This window comes from Falco peregrinus, chromosome 1 (genome assembly GCF_023634155.1).
Source record: "Falco peregrinus isolate bFalPer1 chromosome 1, bFalPer1.pri, whole genome shotgun sequence".
NCBI classification, from domain to species: domain Eukaryota; kingdom Metazoa; phylum Chordata; class Aves; order Falconiformes; family Falconidae; genus Falco; species Falco peregrinus.
Genome location: NC_073721.1, coordinates 22,772,048 through 22,799,195, shown reverse-complemented (window position 1 = coordinate 22,799,195; position 27,148 = coordinate 22,772,048). Strand labels below are relative to the sequence as shown.

Here is a 27,148-nt window from a genome sequence, read left to right as displayed (position 1 = left end):
TTCTCAAATCCGAAGTTACAGTAATGGGTTTAGAGTAGGAGTGCATGAGTTGAATGCATTATATGCATCGCATAGTGCAAGTCAGCTGTGATACAAAATCCTGCAAAGATCATGTTTTTTCAGAGATACAGCAAAGAGCATGTTGGACACTACATCTCATTAAAATGTGAGTGCAGAGGTGCTGGTAAGACTGATTGCATTAACTGTTTGGCACTATGCAAATGCACTTTGATTTTTCACTAAAACTAGGGCATCTTAGATGGAAGATTTTCAGCTGCATGTCAATTACTTCTGAAAAGCATGAGGCTGTACTAGACGTCTAAAATGCAGCACTTCAGGTGATTCAGATCTGGAAATTCTTCTGCAGAAAGATATTATACGCATCAATACAAAAATCCTGACTAAGCTGAGGACCTCTCAGACTTTAATGCAGGTACCATTTAGAGTAGCAGACCCCTTCCTTGTGTGACCACAGTGTAAGTAGAATTAATGTAGTGGAGATCTTGTATGTGGGCGACAAGTCCCTTCTGCCAAACACGGCTAGTGGGAAAGCGAATTTCATAGTGTAGATGCAGAATATAGCACAGCACATGCATCATCAAGTATGGGTTCACTCAGTATTGTTTCCCATGCTTCAAACTGATATAAGATAGAACCTGTTATGATGTAAGGAAAAAAAATATGCTTTAAGTGGCAAGAGTTACAACAGGAAAAATGTCTGCCAGAGACCTGCAGTTGGTTTGAAGTCTGCTTTGTGGATCTCGGAAATCATTTCTAATGTGTTCTGACTTCAGTGGAGAGGGGGATGAAGAGGATTTATACACAGCCTTGAGCAGTCATTGAAGGCTGGCTGTAAAACGCCTTCCCAGGTGAGTTGTCACAAGCTTTTCTGGTGAGTGCAGGGCTGGTTTCAGCTGGGTGCACCAAGCTTTGGTACCAGCAAGAGTCTGTTTTGCTTGTGGGACTGAGACTTGAAAGAAGGGAAGATAAGATTTCTAAAATACAGCTGGTTCCATCACCTTGGTATTTTTTTCTTAATTTATGCATAAACACAACTTTATCTGGCTGGTAAACAGTGACTCTGAATAGCAATTCTCCCCTGTCCTTTTACTTTGAAAAATGGACAGCATTGTCTCTTTACCTGATGAATAAGGTGGTTCGTGGGAGCAAAGCGTGCTTATCTAGCTGTTTTCAGGCTCTAATATGGGAAGCAGGTGATGCATAAAATGCTCAAATGAAGAACAAATTGACCAGAGGAAAAATATTAATTTATACTTTAAAAAAGGCATCTGGTTTTGTTGGGTTTGCTCACTGCACTGAGCTGGTCTGTACTACAGATGCTCCCTTGGTATTAGATATCATTTGCTGAACTTGTGTTTTCATCTTTAACAGAAAGTATGAAAAAGGTCATAAATATAACTTTGGACTTCAGGTTAAAAAAAAACCAAAAGAAGCAAACAAACAATAAGCCACCACCCCACCCCACCCTGAAAAGCACCAGACAGCATCCCTTCTAAAGACAGTTTGTGATGATATACTCTCACCATATGCAAGATGTTTTAGTAGCATCAGTAACTCTTCTCATTTTTCACTGCAAAAATTTGCTAGATTTAAAAAAATAAAAAAATATCAGTTCCCAACTGTAGTGTATCTCTGATCCATTTGTACCTCATGGATGAACCTTCATTAACTTGTTTGACCTGCTCTACCTGAAATACATAAGATTTAGCTGTTAAAGTCAGCATTGACTGGACTTCTAGGTTGTACACTTCATAGTGCCTTTGCAAGTTTGTGGGGGTTTAAATTATTTCCCCCCCCCCCCCCCCCCCCCAAGACAGTAGGAACATTTGTGGGAGGTGGTGCATGGTGTTATTTATTAGTAGAAAAAATATTTAATCATAAAAAAGCCTGTTTCTAAGGAAGATTTGGTGAAAACTTGTGCTGGGAGAGTTTGCAGGCAGGTAAGGATCTTTCTTCTTTGAATGTTTTCTCTGGTCAGTAGCTTCCAAAAGCAAAGGGCATAGAAGCTGGATGTACAGTTGCTTGGGACTTTAAAACGACATTGTATTTAGAAAGCACAGAGTCCTTAAGGGAAACAAGGTAAAGATTGCTGCAAAGCACGGCAAATCTGAAGTGGGAAGGAACATTGATATTCAGTATATTAATTTCTTACAGCCAGAGATTGACGTTAACAGCTCTGCTGGGAAATTACATGATGATTGTTAATATGCTGTGGAAATCCAAATAAAGACTAGGAAGCGACAGGATGTTGTCTGAGAATGCAAGCCTTGCTGAAAGAAAATAAAATAAACAGTTAATCTCAGACACCTAAATATTGATATAAAGATGTAAAAGTTAAAAGGCTTCACAAAACAGCATGTGATGGGGATGTCACAGGGTGCTAGCCAGTCTCAACGTCAAATGTTCTCAGTGTGTCTGTAAAGTAGTTGAAACTCACATGGTGTCCTAGAAAAGCAAGTTGCAAGCCAAGTAATAAAATAATAACAACAATAATAAATAATGGAGTTAATGACTGCACTGTCCAGGAGCTGGGCTATAGTAGTGAAGTGAGGGCTGCTTCTGCAGTCTAAAAATAGGATGATGGATGAAGAGTCCCCTGGAAGAACATCCCTGGGATAGGTCCCAAGCAGTGGGGGATCCCCATCCTTGGGGACTGCCCTGATGCACCCAGACACTGCCCTGAGCAACCTGCTGTAGCTGTGGCAGTGGCCCTGCTGGGAGCAGGGTCAGGCTGGAAACCCCCACCCCAGCGCCTCCAGCTGAAGTTGGTGGGATTGCTTGGTGATGTGGGTGATGCCAAGCCAGAGCGGCTGCACATGTTGCCACTTCATGAAAGCAACTCTTGATGTTTCTTCAAGTCAGAATAGCACAACATAAGTAATTTGTGGGAAAATAAACACGGACTTCAAGGCTATGTTTGGAGGTCATTGCTTCCCCTACAGTCATCACTTGACATTTATATACAGATCCCACAGACCCATTTTTGGCACAGGATCAGCTCACATTTGGTGTTATTGCTACTGAATGCTCCCTTTATAGAAAAACAGGCAATGGTCATTTTCCAGCTGCTTTGTCACCTTCCTAATTTTAAAAAGCCATTTCTGACACCTCAAGTGAGTTTCTTCTTGCTGTTTACATTTGAGTAGTCATCTCTAGTGCTATGTTCAAAGACAAGAGATTAGCAGACCTCAGGAAGGAAAAGATGGATTATACCACAAAGCAGACATCCACAAATACCCCCAGCCATAGCACAGCCTGTTTTCAGAGCTGATCAAATATAAACCTGGAGGGTGCTCAGGAAGAGCAGCCCCTTGCTGTCAGGCCTGGTGTCATCTTCCCAAGATAACTGTCAGTTGTCAAGCTAAGCACACTGGTTTTATTTTGGCACTTGAACGTGATTGTAAGGAGCAGAAAGCTTTTTAGATTTGTCATGGATGAGATGCTGAGCATTTTACAGAAATGTCTTTTGTCTCCAAATAGACCGTCTGTGGCTGAATGTGTTTGTGGCTGGCCATGTGGCTGTCAGCAGCTGTGTTGTGCTGCTGGACGTTGCCCTCTGACACTGATGTTATTAGGCACGATACAGCATGCGGAGCAGAAGGGATGAAGGCGCTTTGTTCCATGACTGCTGATGGTCTGCAGCATATTGGGACATGTTAAACCTGGGCTTAGTGCTTTGGAAAATGAAGCTGTTGATGTGAGGGCTATGAAGCACCTTGCCAACCCTCAGGAATAACAGGTGACTTGGGAGCAGAGCTCTGCTCTATGTCCTGTGGGCTCGAGTTGGGAAACCTCTTCTGTGCTTCTTGCATTGCAGCCCGCGGCATGACCACCTCATGCTAAAAGGCACTGAAAATATTTAGTTAATTCATTGAGCTGCTTCTCTTGCTGTTTATCAAATGTAGGCAACATTAGCAGTATCAGCACTGCCATTAGGTAGTGACAAATTTGGCCATGTGAGGAGACATTCTTGCATCCTCTTCCAGATCTCCAATCACTTTCCCCACTTCAGGGTAGTTGTTCTTAGGTCCTGATCTGATTTCTCCCAGTCCAATGTGGCAATAAATATGATAATTTTTTCTCCCCACAAAAAAGCAATGAGCTGTATCCATTCTTGAGACGGAGGTGTCCTGACTTGCCAGGACACAACCATGTGCAACCTGCTGTAGCTGCGACATTGACCCTCCTGGGAGTGGGGTTGGGCAGGGGCCAGCAACCTTGGTGCCTCCAGCCCAAGTCTGCTGTGGTTGTGAGACTGAGCGCCTGTACCAATTTCCTTGAAAAGACCCTAAAACTTTCAGGGGAGTCCATGTCTCTTGGGTGACATATTAGTGGAAACAACAAAATGTTCTAGAAACAATAGGTAGACCCTCAGGCAATCTTTGGTCATCTGCATGGTGGCAAACAAAGAAGCCTCTGACTGCTGTAATTTATGACCTGTTTTCTTGACCTCATAGGTTTTGCTTTTAAGAGTCCCAAGCACATTGAACTGGAATATATTTCTAGCCTGTATCAACAGTACTTCAGAAAGGGCACAAAATAAAAATTAGTGAATCTTTCCATGGCAATGGTTGGGCAGTGAAGGGATCTTACCTAAAAGCACATACAAGTATTTTGCTTATCTTGGGAGCAAACAAAAAAGGAGCAACAAAAGGAGATGGAAAGATTTAAGATCTGGAACTGTATTTTTGTTCTGCAAAAGCACGGCACATGGCTTAGCGTGCTCGTCTGGGAACCACCTGGTTGGTTCAGGAGAAATGAAGGACGTAGTCATTGTTCAACATGGTAACATGTTGCAGGAAGTCAGAAGACTTGGGTCATCTGTGTCGTTTCCCATCAGAAGCCTTGGAACAGCCATTTTATCAATGTTCTTATTAATCAGTAAGAACTTAACTCTTCCTATTGTGTGTCTTTTCCTCAGTGTCTCAGAAGAAAGAGGCATTGGGATTTAGTATTTGGGATTAAATATTTTCCACGTGTCAGAACCCCATTTCACAGCAATAATGCCATTTGCAGGCTGTGTTGCTTATGCTGGGAAAATGTAATTACCAATTATGGCAGCTCATTTTTTGAGAGGATTACAGGGGTTTTTTTCCTTGTGGACAGAGAAGCAAGTGATTGTGAATGCCCTTTCATTCCTGTGGTTTTGAAAGAACGAGAAAGTGCTGTGATGTGTCTCATAGCAGAAAAATGTATATTCTTGGGCTTGAAATCCTACAACTCCTGAAGCTGTTCTTCAGTCCCTACGTGGTAACCCCCCATGTGTGTGCTGGCTCTGGATTTGGCAAGATTTGAGTTATAAATGTGCTGTTTTGCATGTGTCTTGGACAACATTCCTCAACAAGCTTTGTTCTTCCTCCTATGCATGGCCTCTTAGTGTTTTTCTGAGACGTACTGGTCCAATTCCTTCCTCCTGCCTTTGAAGGAATTGGGAGATGTTTCAGATATATCTACTGCCGTTCCAGGAGAGGGCTGCAGAAGAGCTGAAATGCTCTGGAGGATGAATTTACTTGAAAGGTGACAGGATTTTTATTACCAACTGACAACTCTTTTTTAACTTTTGAATTATATCTTTTTAAAAATCTTTACAGAAAAGACAGTTCAGAAAAGCCTGTGCCTAAATTTGTAATACGATCAAGCTATGAAAGATGATAATAAAGGAAGTTATTACATGGCAGTCTTCTATTTAAAATGCAGGGGAAGAACACCAGTCTGGCAGAAAGTGATTTTTTTTTTTTATTGAGTTATGAGCTCTCAATTTTTCTGCGTGTTCAACATTTTACAAAAATCACCACATGCAGAATGAGAGTGAGGATACAGCCTTGAGAACCACATATTCAGAGAGGGAAACTCTCCTGGGATAATATAGAGGGAAAAAAAACCACAAAAAACCAGCAGGAATTCAGGCATAGATATTCAGGGCATCTAAATTTGGATGCCAGATTTTTGTAGCTCCAACAGGTCTCGCTTGTGCAGTTTAATTTTTTTTCCCTCTCAATATTAAGGAGAAAAGTGCTCCTTGCATCTATATGCTTGCAAAAATGTACTGGGTTGCAGTGGGATGGTGAAGGAGGGGGAAATGAGACAGCCGTAGGTCACGGCTGCCTGCAGAATGAAAAGGAGTGTGTCTGAGAGCATGTGCAGTTGTGCAAATGCCTACAGAGGGGAGAGTTAATATTATTTACATAATAACATGCCAAAACCCGCACAGGGCCTGGGGGATCGGACTGGATAAAACTAGAATGAAATTCCCACTATCCTTGGAGTTGCTGGAGATATTTTTTCCCACTAGCCTCTAATGCTGTTCGGCAGTTGTGATGAGAGCTCAGCAGTAAAAGCACATATGTTATGATACTGATGTATCCAAAGTTAAGGAAAATGACATCCTGCTTGTGACATACTGATGATGATTTTGATTTATATTTACACGAGAAGAAATTAAACTTTTGGGACTGTATACAAAGCAATAACTCACAAGCAACAGTGAGAAAATGTCCCAAAAAGCAAGAGGAAAAGAATACAAGGCAATATTGCCAGCTCATAACTGCAAGAAAAATATTTAATGTGGGACATCACTATATTTCTGTGAGCTAATGAAATTTTGTAAGCCAAAAAAATCCTAGATATCAATGATCAGAATAGTTTTCCCCAGCTCATGGTGCGTGTAACGTCATTTTGCTGGAAGTTTTGATGGGTTATAATTAACAGCAGGGGGGTAAATTTAATCCAGTTCTGTGGAAATGCTTGAGCAGTATTGCTGGATGCTTTCTGTGATCCAAAAGAGCCATGTATTTCTTGCATGCTTTCATAGCTGCAGGGCTTATCGCTGTGAGACATGCAGCATATGCATCCTTACACACTGCTCTCTGCCCAAAGCCAACTCAAAGGTGCTTTCTGAAGGTGTCAGGCAGCAAGAAAGACTGTAAGGAGCTCAGCACACAGGCTGCTCTATAGCCTTAGCTGCTAGGGGATTGGGAAGGATGATTTTTTTAATATAAACCTCTTTTGCATTTCCCCATGCAAAGAAAACTATGCTTGGATGCTTTCTACTTCCCATTTGGGGAGTTAGGAGTTATTGTGTGGTGAAAAAGGCCTCATATCTGTTAGTAAATTAGACGCTGAGGAGGTGACACAGTTTATTAAATTACCTGGTGAAATAGGGACCAAAATCATGTTCACTGAAGATGGAACCAGCACAAAATTAATCCTTCCTCTTTGTAATCTTAAAGTGCCCTCCCATAACATATTATCTTGCATATAATAAGAAAAATGATTAAAAAGAAACACCTGGAAGAAGAAAAAGAGTGCCTGGGCTCCATCCAAATTTAATTAGCAGTTGATCTGGTACCACCCTGCTTTTGGCATCCCACCTGTTCGCAAGGAGTGATTTACCAAATAAAGCTGAAAGGTGAAGGGGGGAGAATAGGGCTGCATGAACAAGCTGGAGCTGGGAGATGCTGTGATAATGTGACCAGTGGCTAGTGAGGGCCCACCAGCACCACACCTGGGACTTGGGACACTGTGACCCCTAGGACATGTGGCCACATCTTCTCTTGCATACACCCATGTGTTTGAAGGAGACGCACTTGACAGACGTACGTGAAATAGCTGCTGCCTTTAAATAAAAAATACCTTTGATGGATTCTTTAACTGCAACCTTTATTAATACTCTCTGCGAGTGTAAAGCTCTCTTGATGTCGTAAAGTCCTACCTAGTGCTCCACCTGTGTCATCCAGCCAGAAGACAGCTGCATCCCTTAGGAAGCTGACACAAAACTTTAGCTGATGCTGGGGAGTGGGGGATATGATTAGATTCTTTTCTCTATTGAAATAGATCATAAATACTGATTTTTAATTTTTAATTTTTTTTAGATGGGGTTGATACTGACTTTATATAGCTCCTCCAAAACACACAGTGCTGTGACCTCAAGTCCACTCTGTTGCTGCAGAGACTCTTTGCTTGCAAAAGTGAGTTTAAAAGAAAAATGGTGGGGGCTGTACAGGCAGAATAAAAGCAAGGGTATTGATTTTATAAAAATCCAGCATCACCTTTGATACTCTGTTAAAGTTACACTAAGGGATAGCTGGCATGGCTTCCAGCGGGATAATTACAGCCCCGGTCTGAGTAATGTCTGCATGCTTCAGGCTTGCAAAGTGATCTGCCTTTATTAGAAGGAGCTTGAATGAGAAATGAAGGCACTGATCCTTCCTGGGTTCGATAGCTGGCATATTTTACATATCTACTTTCTGTAAACTGCCTTCTATAGTGCTTCATAACAGAAAAGCCACTGAGAGACAAGAAAATAAGCTCTGGCAGTGCTGGCCAAAGCCAACAGGGTTACTTTCAGCAGCATATTGCATTTTGCCTCCTTCGTACATGAAAAGTTGTCACTGTGGGTGGGAGTTAGTCTTGGGAATGAAAGGACTCACTCCTTTTGGAATGCTCTGGGACTGGCATATCTGGCAAAACATTGCCCTTTCCTATAGATGGTATCATGCTCTTTCCTTGGAAAAACTATAATCCCTCAGGCTATCACTGTGCAGACTTAAAAGCTGCATTTTAAGAAAGTGCTAATAAAAGGCACCAATAATTAGGCCACTGAAAAACTCTTTGCCAGCTCTTGTAGGAGTTACCTGGGTTACAACCAGTTTCCCCCCTGTCCTTACCACTAGCAATAGCTGCAACTGTCACTATCTTAAAAGCAAAATATTAATATCGGGGGCTATCCAGGATAAATGGGATTGGCTGTGTTATTTTCTGCAGCTGCCTGGTGAATTTGCAGGAAATGTGGGGCAGGTACGTAATCTTTTTCCCCCAGGAAGAAGATGGGATAATGCTGAATCCTCTTGCTGCTGCAAGGTCACTGGCTGTGTTGCTTCAAAGCCCCTTGCCCTGAAGGGTTTCCAGTTAGGAGCTGCCTTGCTCCCTGCCTGGTTTTTCATATATATCGGATGTCTGGAGGACTTAAAAGGGTTGAAGCCAATTAAGATGTCTGGCCCTACTCAGCGCCTTAATTCTTCTTGCTGTTGCTTCGTTGTAGGCTGTGTTTTATCTCTGCACTTTTTGAAAGATGCTCATCTTTAGATAAAGCCACAATTGCTTTAGGCTAAATCCAGACGTGGCACCAGGTGTGTTCTTGGAAGGGCTGATGGATGCTGGGGATGACTTTGGCTTGATGTAGAAACCAAGGGGAGACTGCAATTTTACAGGCTTCGTGTACCACTTGCTCTGCACTTAACTCTTCTTTGGGCTTCCCCAGGACTTGACCTTGAAGCTGCAGCAGTTGCTGGTTGTAAAATTGGTAACACTCCTTAGTGACTTGCTGTGGCTGCCACTAAGCTCACAGGTTCAATTCAATGTCTGTTCTTAGTGGCATGTACATATTATATATATATAAATTTATATATATATCCCTTAATCTAGATCCAAAGTAGTTGACTGTGTTTTCCCACCTGTGACTCCCAAGCAACCAAAGCCAGATTGGGATATTAATAATGATGACATGCTGGACTGCCCATATACTTAAAACTGAGTTTGTATGGGTGAGAAGGCAGGTAAGGACCTGCTTCTGCTGTCCGACTGTCCTCTGCTCCAGAGATTTTATCCCTTTTAAGTAAAAAGTCTCTCAAAAGAGAAAGAGAGTCATAGGCAGTGTTTGTTCTTGGGGTCCAGTAACGTAGTGGTGAAGACTGGAGGGCCTGTCAGTGCATGGTGGCAATGACAAGATCTTAGCTGTTGTTTTAATTCACAGCAAATATATAATTATACTTAATTCATAGTGTGCTTGGAGTTTTTCTCTTTGCACTGCTGGTCCCTAGGACTGTGAAACGACTCAAACTTGAGCCAAGTATACTTGGGGTTTGTTTTTTTTACATGTATTCTGCTGGTTTTCTGGTGGGGCTTCCAGGTTGCTCTTGGCAATTATCGGAGTGAGAAGTTACTTTTGAAATTTGTGGATGCTGAAATTCTCCAGGACTCGTGTACCTTGGGGAATGGGGCTTTCAGCAACACTGGGGAGCCCCAGGGCCATGGGAGGGACCACCCCCCTCCTCCCACAGGCAGAGGAGCATTCCGCACCCTGTGTCCTGCTGTTGGTGTTCCCAGGGACTGAAGACTACCCCCCACCTCAAACTAAAACAATATCATGACTGTACACTAATCTGGTATGGAGTACTTGTGTGTTCCTTGGTCAGCATCTCTCTTTAAATTGTGTTTATTTCAGTATTTATCCTGTTTTTCGTGTGGAGGCCAAAGCTTATAGGCAGTCCTTGAATATGAATAAGCAGTGAGTTTAAAACATAACCCTAAAAAGCCTGGTTCGATATTGGTGAAATCTGGCTGCTTGATTATGTGTTTTATGAGGAAATTATGTATTTTCTAGTACGTTTCTTTCTCTAGTTCCCTGGCAGCAATTACTTTGACAAAGGCATTGAGGAGTGCAGGGATGGTGCTCCTGTTTTCCTAAATGAAGCTTTATTTTAAGAAACAAGATTTTAACAGGGAAATATATCGTGAAGATGCTGAGCCATCAGTGTGTGGCCAGACTCTGGGCTGCACCATCCCCAGCGTCGCTTCTTCCCTTCTGGAGCAGGGTGTGGAGGGTTGGTCTGGCTGCGAATCTTTGCCCCGAGCTACACGATCGTTTCCTACACGAGATGGCGCTCTTTGCCTTTTAATAAAGCAAAATGTAGTTATTAATATTTTTTTAATTATCCCTCCCCAGCTCTTGCTCCCCCCTCAACTCTGCCTGACCCCTTGGCCCTAGAGATGCTCCTGGGCTGAGGATGGGAACCAGAAGCAGCTCTGACCCTGGAGGTTTCCAGCTACACATGAAAGGCTGGAGGAACAGATACAAGTGTGCAAAAACACCCCACCACCTCTAACTCATTAAAAGAGAGGCTGCTAAGTGATTTTTCTACCTTAATTTAAGACTGCATTGAAACTGCCTTGACCTCCAAGCCCAGCTCAGGTGCTTTGCCCTGTCCCTGCCCTGCCGCAGCAGGCTTGTAAGCCCCAGACTCAGACTACAAGAGCTCACGGCTGCCCCAGGTAGGGGTGTTGACCCGGCGAGGGGTGTGGGGTGTTCCTGGGCTCCTTTGGGGTCCAAGGCTTGGCTGTGGGGCTGGACCAGGCCCCACTTTTTGCCTGCAGTAAGGGGCTGCTGCCCTCCTTCCTGGAAGCAAGGGTGCTTTGGGAGGGAAATGTGATAGGGGAGCCGTCAGTGCCCTTGGCCAGCCGATATTAAAAATTCATGTGCATGATGGGCTTTTCCAAATAAGTCCAGGAAGGGTGAGCTCCTGCCTCCTCAGAGCTGCTGGCAAACGCTCAGGCTGCCTGCCCTCCCCAGCCCCCAGTCAGCATCCCCCCCGGGGACCAGGTGCCACCAGGGCCCCAGTGTCTGTGTGCCTGGTGATGGGCTCTGCTTCCTCATGGCACGGGGTGCAGACTGCCCATGCAGGCTGGAGTCAGGGATACCTGAAGTGTGGGAAGTTGGGTACCCCACAGGATGATGGGGGTGGCTGGCATGTGGGATGTGGAGCACCTGGGGGAGGGTGGGGAACAGGGAGTCCTGGTTGGGAGGGATGCAGGTGCCCAAGAGGGATGGGAGAATGGGAAGGATGCTAGCTCCCAGCGGGGAGGTTCATGGGGTGTCCTAGCAGGGAAGGATTTAGGGTGGCATGTAGAGTGCCCCGGCAAGGACAGAGGTCTGGTACTCCAGGGATGAAGGATGGGATACTGAGGAGGGCATGATGAGGGGTAAGGCAGCAGCATGGGATGCGGGGTGACCCGAGGGGTGGGATGCTGAGCTCCCGGGAGGGAGGGCAGGGGCGGGGCGGGGGACGGTTCCACGTAGCTCATTAGCAGCAGGCAATTTAATATTTATGAACTGCTCTTGTTTGAATCCCAAGTCTTCGGCTCCAGTTACAAGGAGCTGCGTCACCCTCCGATCACATGGTAATTGTTGCTATTTCCAGGATCCCAGCCTCGCAGAGTGCCACAAAAGCTCTTTCCCTTTTTCTTGTCTTTTTTTTTTTTTTCTTCCCCCTTTTCTTTTCTTTCTCTGTTTTGTATTCCCCCCCGCCTTCTCCCAGTTTCCCGGCTGGCCGGCCGCTGGCGGAGCGCAGGGCAGCGTCGGGGATGCCGGGGCCGCTGCCCTGACCCGAGGCGGGCAGGAGCCGCCCCCCCCCCCCCTCCCCCCCCCCGCCCCTCTCCCGGGGAGCGGATCCGGCCGCCGCTCTCCATGAGAGCTGCCCGCCCCGACCCGGGACCGGCTCGGCGCTAGCGCCGGGGGGGCACCCCCAAAATGACCGAGCTGGAAGGGGACTTCACTAAGCTGCTGCTGCTGAAGGAGGAGCGGATCAAGGAGCTGGAGCGGCGCCTGGGGGAGAAGGACGAGGAGATCCAGGAGCTGCGCCGGCGGCTGCACAAATGCCAGTCGGTGCTGCCGGCCCCCAGCCCGCACATCGGGCCCCGCACCACCCGGGCGCAGGGCATCTCGGCCGAGCCGCAGACCTACCGCTCCTTCCACGACCTCCGCCAGGCTTTCCGCAAGTTCACCAAGGCCGAGAGGTAGGCACGGGCACCCCCCACGCAAAAGCCCTTCCCGAGTGGGGTGGCCGGGAGGGAGGGAGGGAGGGAGGGGGGTCAATCGCACGCCCCCCCCAGCATCGGGTCCCCGGAGAAGTGGCATCGATCGCGCCCGGGGGGGCTGGCGGAAGCGCCGGGCGCATTAGGGGCTTTCAGCCGCCGGGAAGGAGCCCTGCGGGGGATCGGATAACCCATTACCGGCGGCCCGGCCCCCTTCCCCGCCGCGGCTCCGCTCCGGCTCCCCGGGGGGATGCTCGGCCGGCGGGGGCTGGGAGGACCCTGCGGGGCGGGCGCTGGCGGTGCTGCTCCGGCGCCGGGAAAAGTTTGCAGCGGGGCCGGGAAGTTGTTCGCCCGCTGCCCGAGAGCCAGCCCGCCCGCCCCATCCCCGGGGCAGGTGCTGCCCACCCTTCCGACCCCCCTTTCCTGACCCTGTCCTCCCAAAATGCAAAGCCCACGCCTCTCCACTCGTGCGCTTTGCACCAGCGCTTTGTCTCCAGTTATCCCCCTGCGCCGGTGCGGGCACCCACGGAGGAGTTATTCGGGGAGGGAGGGGGCGTGGGGTCCGCCTCACTCAGCCTGGGATCCCGGGGGATTTCAGGTGCGTGACTCCCTTGCCTTAATACACCGTGTGAAAACGGGGGAGCGCGGTGCTGCTCCGCTCCCGGGGGGGCTGAGTGTGAGTGACGGGGAACTCGCCGTGCGAGCGCGGAAGTTCTGTGCGACTGCATCGCACGGGACCGGCCGTCACCCTCCCTCCAGCAGGAGCTGGCGCTCGCCAAGTAAGAGACCGTCTCGCTTCTTCTGTGCGTAGCGATTTATTCCAGCGAAATCACTCCTGACAATATTTCTTGCAGCCGAGTGTATTTGGGTGCGGATCCACATTGCTCCGGTCAGTTCAGTCTTCTCGTAACATGTATCTTGCCATCACCTGGACCAAAGCCCTGCCCTTTGTTAACGAGGCCATTACTCATTTAAAGATAAACGAGAAGCACTTGGCTTTAGGCACTTTTTAAAAATTATTCTTTTTCCTGGCTGTATGGGGTGATATAATAAAACAAACCACTGTGCCCAGGTATGTGTGCAACTGCCAGCCGCGCAAGCAGAGGGTGTCAGTTCGTCCCTTGCCGAGTTAGTGCATCACTTCCCAACCCCTGCCTGAAGCAGAGGCCACGTATTATGGCCAGAGAAGAAATCCAGGTCCAACTTTTTCCTATGCTGTTATTTTCTTTTGAAGGCTGGGATTGTCCTGAGCCTTGATTATCACAGGGGGAGATGACAGCAACCAGGCACCTGTGGTAATGGCAGGGACCCCATGTGTAATAACTCATTTCGAAGTTATTAAACCTGCTCATGGCTCTAGCAAGGTTTAGTCCTCACCTGAGACTTTCCCTGCTGTTCCCAGCTTGGGCTGGCAGGCCAGCACCAGAAAATGCTATGTCCATCTGATGTTGTGAAGGTTGCCCCATCCCGCATCATTCCCATCACCTAGAGATGTTGTTCCAGTGTGCAGGAAAAACTCTCAGTGCGGTCTGTGGGCATTTCCCATCACCCTCTGGGCTGGCACTTCGTCCATACCTCGGCCTCGCTCATGGTAGCCATGACAATGGTAACCAAGCCTGTTTGGGATTGCTTTCAAGTTTTAATTACGGTCCACTTAATTCTTATCCCGTCTTGTTGCTGGAAGAGTGATGGGCAGCTGCACGGTGTACCGAACATCCTGCACCTGCAACCTGCCTTTTTTTTCCCCCCTTTTTTCCCCCAAATTAGTACCCACCAGTGGGTTAAATAAATGTGTATTTTCATGGGCGGTGTCTCACGCGTTGATCCGTTCCAGGTTGCTGCTACAGTGTCCTGGGTGCTGGGGTTAAAGGGCTTCGCTGTAGTCAGCCTCTGCCAAGAGGATGACGATGTTTACCAGTTTTCCATGCCAACCAGAGGCATAAGTGGGTCTGTCTGGTGCCAGCTCCCTTTAGTGTCTCTGTGGGTTTCTCTGGCTTTTGCATCTAAAAACTGCTGACAGCATTTTGGCTAATTAATTTATGGGCTTAACTTTATATGTATGACAGTGTCCTGCCTGTGTTTTAGTGACAGCAGCTGATAGCATTGTCTAAACTGTTCATCCTACAAGACTTCAGGTCCCCGACAGGTTGGAGAGGTACTAACCTCTTTTCTAAAATCCAGAGACAACTTGCATATCATGAAAACCCCTAAATGATGTTTAGATCTGTCTCTTTTGTGCGTTGATTTCAAATTAATGCTGATAGAAACCTTTTTATCCAGGTCTGGGATCAACCTTCAAGTGTTCTCATCTCTGGAGATAAACATATAGCTATTGACAATGTAATTAATTGTATTTAGGGCAAGCTTGTCTGTAATATATACTGACATTTAAAATCCTCAAGAAGTTGAAACTAATAAACAGGATGATAGAAACTCAAAAAGGGGTTAAATCCGTTCTGAAAGCAGAAAATAGTTTGTCTCTGGCAATATGTTGTGCCTCTTGTAATCTATCCCTGCAATGTGTAGCAGGGTCAAAGTTGTTAACGCTTGCAAAGATCCAAAGGAAGGAGCTGTGAAAACAGAAAGGTATGGAAAGATGTGTTATCTTTTGTCTGGAAGTACATTTTTATGCTGTATTCCTTCTGATAAATTAATTGTATAGATTTTAATGGACGAAAGCATTGCTGTGTAGACACTCAGGTGTATAGAGTTATTCTGATATAAATCAGATTTTTTCTTTCAAAATAGTCAGGATGCTGCCACTTTCTGTCTGTTTTTCAAAATGTAATTCTTGTTTGTTGTTTCCTTGAGCTGTTCTTGCTAGTGGAGATTTGTGCTGAGGAAAGTGACATGCTTCTTGTAAATGATTCCTTAATTTATGTTTGTTCAGTGTTTTTAGTCACTTGTACCTAAACCTGATAAGTGTTTTGGATCATACACAGATTCAGTGCTGTCTGATACAGCATCTGGCAGTTGCTTATTGCAATTTAAAGAAGGAAAAAAAATTGGTTTTTTTCTAGTGCGGTAAGAGCTGTCCGCAGCGTGACTGGATGATACAGCAAGTGAGGCACTTTGCTAATGCCTCGGAAAGCAGTTCCTAGGAAGTGATCCCCAGTTGCTAAGCAAAGGCTCTACCATGGCATGAGCACTGTAAATGATAAATGATGCAAAAAGTAAATGCCGAGGTGTACTCTAAGCACTTGGCTAGGACTAACCGTCAGATAAGGACCAGGGAGATTTTTAAAACTGACCCATTCCTGTGGCAAGGTTCTTTTTGAAAAACTGAGGAGTGCTAATCTGTGGGTTTTCAGCATCCAAAGATGCTTCGTGCCACATGAATGATAGACATGAGCAATAATCTCCATCTTTTAAATCATCCTCTTGGTAAATTCCAGCAACTGTGCTCTTTAATTCAGAGGTGCAATATCTAATTCCAGCTTAATCCTGCTTATTGGGGCGCTGACACGCTTTATTCAAAACAGGGTGTTGCTAAATTACTTTGAAAACTGTTAAATGTTTTGAAGTAGCGACTAAGTCCTTGCTGGTATTAATGTGCCAGAGCCGCAACTAGAAGGCAATCACAGCCATACAATCAATTATGCTTTATATGTGTGATTATATCCTCAACTTTGCAAATCTGGTTTGGACCATCCTGTCCTTGTGTTTTTCCACATCAGCTTGTATCTGGCACAGTGCTATAGAGTCAGTATCAGCATCATTTCAGAGAAGTGTTTAAGTTTCCCCACCCGGTTCCCAATAACGTACCCATCCTTCCTCACTGCACCAGCTAACTTTGCCTGCAACTTTTTAATGGGTTTTCCCCAATTCTTACTTTATTTTGGGAAGTGTTTGCCACAAGATGGCAGTGGGGTCTAACATTTAAGATGAGGTATTGGGGTGTATTGTGGTTTCAGCTTCACAGCCATAGTCTAGTCCTCCTGCAGGAGGTTTTGCAATGAAATCCTGATGTGGATCTACCATTTTCCCCCCTTCCACCTTCTCTGAGGTGTTGGGGGATGCTTTGCTGAGATCGTGTGTTCATCCATAGTGTTTAAACTCAGTGTAAAGGGCTTTGGGTGGTCTATGTGGTACTGTGGATGGAGGATTAGAGCAGATACTCTCAACTTTCTATGGGTCCTGGCTCCAATGCTTGCAATAAGCTGGTGTTTGATGATGCCTGTGGCAGAATCAACCTGTCTTGTGACTGCTGAAGTTATGTTTCAGGTACCACTCAGGCCGACACAGACCACACAAGTAGTGAAACCTGGGCAATCTGGGAGGTCTGTAGTCCAAAACTGAAGGCAAGGTCATCTTCAAAGCTAGACTGGGCTGTTTGGGTTGCTCCAGCCTAAAGCAAAGGGATGTCCTTGCACAACTCTGTGTTTCTCCATCACTTCTCCCGCCCCCCCAACACAGTTTTGGCTTACAGCTTGCCCATTGTGGCCATCTCTACCAACCCTGGAGCTAGTCTGTTGATGGCTTCACCCATCCTCCAGCCACCCTGAGCACGGCAAGAGAGAGTTTCTCCCTCTCTGGGGTGGCTGGGGCTATGTTCTTCCTCCTCCAGCCCTCTTTCTGGGAACTCTGCTCCCAGCCGGGCAGCTGAGTTGTGTTAATTTAGACATGATCTCATCATCTGCCAGCCGCTAAAGCAATATCGATCCTGCATTCAGCCTCCATGTGAAAAACAACCCAACTGCTTCCCCAGTACCTGTAACCACCATCCCTTGAGGCCCTCAGAGGCTGGAAAATGCTCATTTGCCTTACTTTTTGACTACTGGGGAGCAAATGTGTAACCTGCTGCAAATGTGTAACGCTTCAGTTCTGTTAAGGACAGTCTTTAAGCTAAGGATAGGACAGTTTGGGACCACAGCTTATATTTGATATCACTAAGCAGCTATGGCTTAAATAGTTTAAACAGGCAGATTTTGCTGTCTCTTGAGTCTTCCGTGTGTCTGCTATTTCTCTTTAGCAGTATCTTTGTAAGAATTGGCATCACTTTTTCCAAAACTCAGAGGAAGGGTGTGGGGGACAGCAGTAATTTTGATGTTAATTACTAACATAAAAAATGCCTTTCTTCCCTCATTTAGCCATCACCAATCCACTCCCATCTGCTCCCAGCATGCTGTGACAGTGCATTCCTTGGATGCTTCATCCCTGGGTGATTGACACTGAAGATCACAAGGATTTTATTAGATTCAGTTATATCAGCATAGGAAGAATTAATTCTGCTCTCGTTGCTGGTAGTGTCGGTAGTGTGTCACTGGCCCAGAGAGGAAAACATGAAGGAGGGGAGATTGACCGGGTGTTATTTAACTTTGGGGAGAGCTGGAAAATCTTGCAAAGGGAGCAATTGAAATGGGAGCCAGACTTTTTGCTTGGTCAATCTCTTCTCTAATTATTTGGATGGTGCAACTTGTCTGTGGCATGGAGCAGTGAAGGATATTGAGCGAAGTCTGGAGACAAGCGGATTGTTGCACACCGTAGGAAGAGGTATGGCAAAGGTCATCGGGTCCCTCGGGAGTTCTGAGGTCAGTAAAATAAGTGGAAGGATTTTAGAGAGAGAGAGAGAGAAACAAATGTTTATGGTTAATCAATTGAAACCATTTCCCTTCTTTTAATTTTTAATGGGTTGTAGTTACTGCTCCCCCCCTCCCTGGGCATTGCTTGCTTTTCGCTCACGGGAAACTTGAAAAGTGAGATGCAATGCAGGGAAATCACATTCCCAAAGGGCATCAGATGGCACCTCTCTGCTGGGTATGGCTGGGCGTCCGTCTGTCCGTCACCGGCAGCCCTGGCGACTGATACCACCTTTTCTATTATATCCGTTCGGCACTTCCTCATGGGTAGAATGGCACCATCGCTATAGCGGCACATCAAAAGCAGTTAAATTCCACCTCCTGCAAAAAGAATATGAAACATATTTATTTATACATAAATACATGAAATTTTAAAAACTTAGATTATTTGATATGGTCCCTGGCCCTTATGAAAAGGGATGAGCAAGAAGGCAGAACTAAAAATTTTCCAGGTGGTTTTTAATGAAAACTTGAAATATTTGGCTTCACTATTTATTGCTTGGTTTTGCACTGTGGAAAGCCTACACCCCTGTGACACAACATCCCAAACCTGACTGTCACCATCATGGCTGGCAGCTCGTGCATCACCTGCAGGGTCTCAGCACCCTCATATTGACACTGCGCTGTGCAGGGGGTGACTACGTTATCTCCAGGGGCAGGATCAGGCTCAGGATGGGCAGGGGATGAGCTGCTGCTGGCCATCCCTGCCTGACGCAGAGTTGTTCCCAGCGGCGTCATTGCAAATTCTTCCTTCTGCCTATTTTTAAATGCCTCAAGTCATGAGGCTTTTGGTGCCTCCCTTGGGGGACTAAACCACAGGCAGACAGATTTTCAGGCAGCTGCCAGATTACTGTATAACCCACCTTCCGCTTGCCCAGAGCTTGCCTGCTTTGGTTATGAATCCCTGACAGTGTGATTACATATAAGCTTTAAACTTATAGCTGCACTCCCAGGCAACATCATGATAAACTGCTTTTTTCTCTCAGATCTTTTATATGAGTTCATTTTAAAAACGTACAAAAGGGGGACGGGATCTAGCAAACACGTTGTGTTATTTTTCTGTGGCAGCTTGTCGACGTCACTTGGTTTGGAAAAGAAGAAGGGTCCTGTGTCTCACTTGCTGTTGCATTTTTAACAGCAGCACATAGATATAGGCATATAAGGTATTATAAGCTGCTTGGCCACAGTTGCTCTTTATTTGGCATTTTTTTAGTCACACAAGTGTCATTTCTGTCAGAACTGTACCAGGGAAAAGGTAATTCTCTAGCAAAAATCCCCCAGATGGTGAAGTGTATCAAAGTAAAATGAGATAGAAAGGACTAAAATAAGACTGCGAGTCCCTCTTTGCAACTTTACTAATGAGAAACTTCAGAGGAAAAAGCCTTCCCAAGATATCCACTTGGTTGCCTGCAGATTTGATGCAGGTCCTGGAAAACATCTAACAGAGCTTGACAAGGGGCTTGTTAAAGAGCTTTACCCTCTGCCGTGACCTCCTGGCTGGAAAAGATGAGGACTGCTTTTTTTTATAGGGTTTTTCTACATTTTGCCAGGGATGTTCTTTGAGCATATTTGTTCCATTGGTAATAAAACCCTGTAGTCACAAATGAAGCATGTGTGCATGAAGGAGAGGCTAAAAAAGCTGGAGGGAGGGAGGCTGACCTCAGGACTATGAGTGTGGTAGTAGGAACTAGGATGCTCCGGACCGAACCGTGGGGATCTGCAAACACAAATGGTGATGCTTATCTATTCTGATCAAATTTGCATTTCGGGCAAAGCCCAAGCTTTGAGCAAATCGCTACAAGTGAGGGGGAACAACCTCTACAGTAGTGCAATCAAGTATCTTGGCTGTGTCCAGTGGGGTCTTGAGAGGTGGAAGGGTCAGGTGGTGATCATGTACCCTAGTGAGAAAGGGACTTTCTGAGTCAGCACCCAACTCTGTCCTGCCAATGCCATGGCTTGTGGGCGCTCTGTCCTCAGGGACTGCCCAGCTCACCTGGACATGGCGGCCCTGAGCAACCAGCTGTAGCTGCAATGCTGGCTGTGCTGGGAACAGGCCAGAGACCCTCCACACTAAATCTTCCAGGGCTTTCTGAGATGCCGGTGGCTTAGTGCTCCCAAGTGACGAGCTCTTTGAAGTCAAATCTGCCAGCAAGATGGCTGTGGTTGTACCCAGACCTCATGGCAAGAAGATCAACCAAAGCTCTGGTAGTTTAGGAGAGCAGAGATGCCATGAAGCGAGGGAGGGACAATCCTGGATTCGGTGCAGGTTCAAGTGACAACCTGGCAAGTCTATGACCAGAGCTACATCTGCTCTCCCCCAGTAACCTCCCACTCTGCTGCCTCCACCAGCTTCAGTTTTGATTGCTGCTTGATGCTTAGATTAATGAGATCTGCTTTGTTATCAAATGGCTTCCTCTCAGGTAGAAATTTGAATAAAAACCCTAAAAACTTGTGTCAATGGAAAATGTTTCACTGTAGCATGAAGAAACTGATTTAAGCAATGTCAGGCTAAATAAAACTGCTCATTTGAATCCTCTCTGCTGTTGAGCCTAGCTGATACCCATTTGTTTGGGGGTGGGGGGGAACTTTTGCAATGCATTCCAGTGCATTTGATTGCAGTGTAATGGAGCAGGTATAGCTTTTCATTTAGCTTAAATGTCAATTAGAACAGGAAATTACATGTAGTCCTAAAATACAGCTGATGGCTTTCCTGAAAGACTATGAGCTGTGAAGGACACACTGAAGCAGCTTCATGTTGTGTTTCTCCTCCCAAGAGATGCTGCTGTATCTCTGAAGAGTGAGGGTCCATTAAAATTGTCCATTAAAGATGTGAGGAGCATTGTATACTGTTACATACGCTGGAGAAGGACTGCCTGCTCTCTCTAGGGCTTGGAAGCCTTTCTGTGTTTTACAGGGAGAATATATCAGGTGGAGCTTTATAGAGGCATGTTATGGATAGCACATACAGGTACAGCAGCAGGTGCATGTGATGTTAAAGTCTTCCTGACCTGCAGTGATGTTCAATTTGGGTTAAAGATGGTAGAAAAATAAAAGGTGAAGATATAACTAAGCATAAAGAAAGTCTTGTCTCCTGTTTGACTTGAATTGGTTTCATTTTGTGCTCCTTTGACTTTCTTGGTGCATTCGTGATTTGGAGATTTTTTGTTATGTAGAATGGGGTAAAAACATAAACCTGTGATGTCCTTATAGCAGTAAATTAATTACAAGCTGATTGTGTGACTTTAAGATTCAAACAGCATACAGACCCATTGGTAGAAAACAAAGTATTAATTAACATAAAAGGCCCAGAAGGCAACTATACAAGTGGGAAACAGGTTCAGGACATCAGTATCTTAATATTTGGGTTTTCTGGCATATGGTTTGCAGGAATGGAGTACGGGGTGAGGCTGTGATTGATTCCAGTGAGTGCAACAGGATGGGAATTTTGAGTTATTTTTATTTTCATTTTGCTTTTTGTTGGAAGTTTCTATAAAATCCTCCAAGATAAAAATCACCACCAGGATTTTTAATACCAGTCAATGTATAAAATCTGTTTAAATAAAATAAAATTCCGTTGAGTTTTTTGTAATAAGGAATCAGGTCCTGAATCTTGTAATGCTACTTTATACATTTGCATGCAATATTGTCAGTGTTTAATTTCTTTAAACTCTTTGAATGCTTCATATGCTGAGGATTGGCCCAAGAGCCATGCTTTGTATTATTTATCCTGTGATGTATGAAAGTGGAAAGGATAACTGGGGATAATTTCTTGAGAAGCTAATGTGCTGAGATCCCAAAATATTCCCAAATTCTCTGAGTGGCTTAACACATGTGCCAAAATTTGGGTGTATGGTGGATGTCTTTGGTGTAATCGTTATGCCAAAACATGACCTTAAGAACTGGAATAGGTGGGTGTAGCAGGAAGGATCCCTTAAGAAATGCATCCTGAAGGGTGGCTGCCAGCTGGGCTGCTTTTAATGGTTTGAAGGAGTGTCAGAAGTGACAGTGGTGCAGAGAAAGATATGAGGAGAGATAATTGCTTTGAGTAAGGCTGGTGGGGAGCTGCTAGACTTACTTAAACATTTATCTAAAAAAACCCCAAAACCTAGAAGGTAAACACATCAAATGTCCCCTCTTTCAAAAGTCCATGGTTTTCTTGAAAGTCAAAAGAAAATAAATCTGTGTGCTGGAAAGGCTCTTGTGGAAATACAGCAAGCACAGAAAAGTTAGATTTGAAGTAGTTTGGAAAGGTGGCACTGTGAAAAGCTGTGATGGAGCAAACAGCTCTTGAGAGGCTTGGGTGGGTAACTGCTTTATAAAATTGCTCTGCAATTACTAGGGGGCAGTTTTTTCCAATGTCTATAGGAACATGCCCAGGACTTTGGGGCTGTGATGGACTTGGTGGTAAGAAAACCTTTTATTTTTTCATTCGGAGGGAAGCAGCTCCCAGCTGGGCTGGGATCCTTACTGCAGTCGCCAGCAGAAGGAAATGCAGGCTGCAGTGTGGAAAAGAGTAGTTTTGGTAAAATAACTGGAAAGTTGCTTTAGTCTGGCAGACACGGGGGAAATGCGGGCAGTAACAAGGCTGTGTCTCCAACAGTACTCCAAGGCATTTTCGCTTTTATCTCCCAGCACTTATCACTGGAGGGCAGTGGTGTCTGAGAAGATGACTGAAAGAAGAAAACTGCAGATAAAGAATAGAATATGGCATAGCTCCTGGGTGACACTGAGCATCTAATTGAGAATTAGAGTGAGAATTTTTCCTTGTCTTGCATTACCTTAAAGTCACGTCTCATAGCTGGGTGATGTTGTGTATGTTGTTCCTGTCCCTGTCACAACAGCACCGTGCAACGCAGTGCTGACCGCATCAACGATGCCATGAAGGATGGGTAGCAGCACACCCCTCTGCCTCTGTTTCCCTGCCTGCACACCCAAGAGGGCTCATGTGGCCCATCCACGTGAAAATAAGAGCAAATGATTTGTTAAACGTGTGTAACTTGGGTGGAAAGCGGTAAGTGTGGGCAAGTGGGATGAGCTCACCTTGAACCATATTTTGGCATCCAGAAATGAGGGATGTCTCCAACTCACCTACATCCGTTTACTGAAAGTTTCTGGGTGCAGCCTCGAAGTTATCCAGACCAGGGGCCATCCAGGTATGAAGAAAGTAGAGACAACCGGGATATTGCAGTTCAGCAGCTTCATCTCTGTATGTAAAATCTGGGCTTGTTCACTGCAATCAAGGGAGAAGATGCTATTTTGGGGTAATTTGGGGTGCATTCAGCATGGATTCTATTTACAGGCTTCATCTCTCCAGTGTGCAGCAGGCACTGGGATGCTTTGTGTTGCTGCAGGCTCTTTTAAACCTTACAGTGCAGGTGAAATAAGCTGGGATAACTGCAACCTTGACATTCAGAAACCACGGTCACAAATGCCTCCTCGCCGGACTGTGCAGCTCTGCAGGGGCAGAGGGAGCATGGAAATCATGTGCTGCACAGCCCTGGCTTGTTTCCGTTGTCTCCCTGCACAACGGTTTCCCCCCTTCTTTCTGCAAATCCTCTCCTATTCTGCTCACATGGAGGTGGTCCCTGGAGAGCTACAAGATGATGGAGTCTCCACCACTGACAGCTCCACCAGTGTCATAGAGAAGGTCCCATAAGATGCATGAAGAGCAGTATTTGTGTGCTGTCGCAGACAACAGCTTGACCATTTTTAGATGAGCATCAGAGGGCAATGAGTGGGGTTTTTTTATTAACAGAGAACAGAATTAGAGCTGAGGCAAGAGTGATGGTTTGGCTTTCGCTGTAGGGGGCTGAGCTCTGGACAGCTGAGCACAGCAAACTTGATACACCTGTACTTTGGGCACGCTGCTTGCTGGGTGTGGCTTAGCCTCTGCTTGGAAAAATAATGAGCTATCTCAGCAAGGCAGAACGAAAATCAGTCTCACTTTTGGCTAGAGTCAAAACTCAAAAGGCTTGCTTTGCTGATTCAAGTGAAATCTATGGGGAGACAAGCATCACGATACTTGAACAAGAACTTATGTGCAGATGGCTGTTCTTAAAATGTGTATTTGAAAACAACTTAACGGTAGTGTATTTTCCTCCCCTCCCCCCTTTTGTTATTCTCCCATTGTCTTTTATTAAGAAAGTAGAAATCATCTTATAATTATCCAAAGACAATTTTAGATTTGCCATAAAAAAAAATAAAAGACTGTTTTCATATTCTTCAAACGTCACATTACTTTGGAAGACCAAGAAAAAAAATCTTGGACTTTCAGGGAAAAAAAAAAAGAAAAAGTTGACTTTAATTTGATTTTTCTGTAAAAATAATACTGGGCAAGATTTAACTAGAGGAGCGCATTCTGTAGACACAAGCAGTTTCCAGCATGCTTGTCTCAATTCATGTACCTTTCAAGACCAGAACTGGGCATCAAGTAGTAGTGTGAGATCTTTCCTTTGCCAATGTGTATTGGTTTCTTTTGCAATTTGATCACTGACAGAATTAAGTTGTTTAAAGATAACTGGATAGTTATCACCTCAAAATAAGTATCTCCTGTTTTAAGTGTCTTACCTGGGTCTTAGTATTTACCTGGCAGAAATGCCTTTTCCTCTGCTGTGGCATTCAGCTACTAGCGAGGAGCCGCAGCTGTGCAGAGCAGGAGAGCCCTTCTTTGCAACGTGATATTTGATCCCAGCTGCTGTAACCTACAATTAAGGAATTTTATTCCCAAGTCCGTACTGGAGCTCCTGAAAAAGCCCACAGGAATAATGAGCTTTCTGCTGGGTTTGACTTGCCCACTTACTTACCTGTTACCTTTCATGCAGCTTGAATAGCCCTTAAGTTGTCAAAATCAATTCTCCAGCAATGGGTTTTCTCTGCGTAGGTTGTGTATTTACTGTGTAGCTGGGGGCAAATGGTGTAAAAAATATCTTTTTTTTTTTTTTTAATTCAGCGTAACAGTATTAATATTGTGATGCTAAATGCAGGCAGTCTTGGTGGTGATACACATTTTGTTCTATTGGAGACAAGGGACAAACCTTGAGCTTGAAGAAATGAGAAGTCTGAGCATGGCAGATAGCAACTAACCAGGACTCAATGTGGTGTAGAAAAGAAGACTTAAGCTCAGTGAAAGTGGGGAAAAAACACACTTTATGATGCTGGGGTAATTATGTTTGCTTAACCAGGTATGATTTATGTGAATGTTTCCACCGCAATGAGGAACAGGATGAAAGATGCTACAGTCCTGGAGAAAATTGCTTATTCTTTTTTGCTGCAACTACTTTTAGACCATTTAATTTAGCTTTGCAAACAGCAAAAACTCTGGTAAGTGCAATAGTACCAGATTACAGCAGATCTCCAAATCCATAAAAAGGACTTCCCAAGAGGATGGGTGTAAAGACAGAGCTGTAGAGCTTGTTCAGAGGGAAAGCAGCAGCGCTAGTGGAGCACAGCAGCAATGCACGTGGGTAATGGAAGAGAATGGGGAATAAATGCATGTAGAGTGATTGGATTCATTATGGTGAGTATAAATAATGGTATATTCATATGGGGAGGGGCTTGATGACAGTAAATAGGTAAGATTACTTGTTTCTTTTAGTGAATGGGAAAGCATCAGCTTATTAAAAAATAACTTGTTAGTGTCAGCAAAGGAATTGAAACAAGGATGAGGCCCAGGGTGTAAATATGGACAAATAGTGGCTGTTGATGCAGCACAAGACAACACCATTTCCATTTCAGATGAAATCTTCCATTTCACTTGGTGATATGATGGATGGATGGGTAAGCGGCACTCAGCTGGAGGCTGGTATTTAGCTGGGGGCACAGTGAGGTTTAGATTTACCCTTTTCACAAAGTCTTGTCGGGGGTTCTGATGCCATTTCAGCCTGAATGAAGGGGAAAAAAAATCCCAAGATCAGCTCGTATAGGGAAAATTTTCATAGAACAATGCTAAAGGTTTGAGGGTGTTTTTTTATCAGTAGGTTTGAAAGTGCTTTCCTTTGGCAGCGAGACTTTTTGCCCCCATTTTGCAGATGGGGAACATGAATAACTTACTCAGGGTGAGTGTACTGACTAGTAGCAGGGTCAGGAGAAGACCTAAGGTATCAACCACATTTATGGCCATTGCTTAAAAATGGAGCATTCCCCCCATCTGGGAAAGAGGCATTTGCTGCATCTTGCCTCTTTTTTGTGTTTCCTTCTGCTAGTGACAGTGCAGTGAGTGGGCTTGCACAGTAACCTTAAAATCACCATCTGTTTCAGATCTTTCAAAGTAATTTCTGATGCTCTGTTCTTCTTGGGTTTGGGCACCCATGAAGCAACATCTATTCATGTATATGCCCAGGAGAAAGGCTCCAGCTTGCTGTCTGGGCTCTGCGGAGGCGAGATGCATAGCCTGTCACAGCTTACACCCCGGCACAGCAAGGAGTCGCTGCTTCGGGGAGCAGGTTGTGTGAACACTTGGGTAGACGATACACTGTCCGCCTTCTCAGCAACTTTATTTCTGTCTTAAGCTGCCTCTGTACTCAAATAAGGACTATTGGAAAAAAAAAATATCAAAGCAGCATAAAAGTTTTGTTTCCCGCTTCCCTCCCACAACTGATTTTTCATGCTACTTTACGAAATCTGTGTCAAGGTAAAGGGTAAAATCTGTATGTTCCCTTTCATTGCATAATATATGGCTGAGGCTTTAACATGGTGATTTGGCACTCAGGCTCTCCTTGCCAATAGCATGTTTCTTGCTTTGATTGCAGTTTTATTATCAGATGCCTGATTGAGGGAAAGGACTGGATTGCCTTTTTGGAAACACAGACCAGAGCAGTCGGTCTCCCTTGCAGAAACCCTGACATTTTGCATATTCCCTTCACTGCATAACTCAGCACTGCTGGAGCAGAGAGAGCTGAAGCAAAATTGAAATTTGCCACTCCCCTCCATGGCATTAAAATAATCATTAAAAAAAAATGAAT

General features: G+C 45.1%; 1 protein-coding gene across 1 annotated transcript in view; it reads left to right on the top strand.

Annotated features, from left to right (window-relative positions):
- Positions 1-12,222: 12,222 nt before the first annotated feature.
- PRKG1 (protein kinase cGMP-dependent 1) overlaps positions 12,223-27,148 on the top strand; it is a 508,740-nt gene continuing 493,814 nt past the window's right edge. The window contains exon 1 of the mRNA XM_055790419.1: positions 12,223-12,591. Within this exon, the coding sequence (XP_055646394.1) occupies positions 12,326-12,591 (266 nt within the window). The 5' untranslated portion in view covers positions 12,223-12,325. The remainder of the gene's footprint in view (positions 12,592-27,148) is intronic.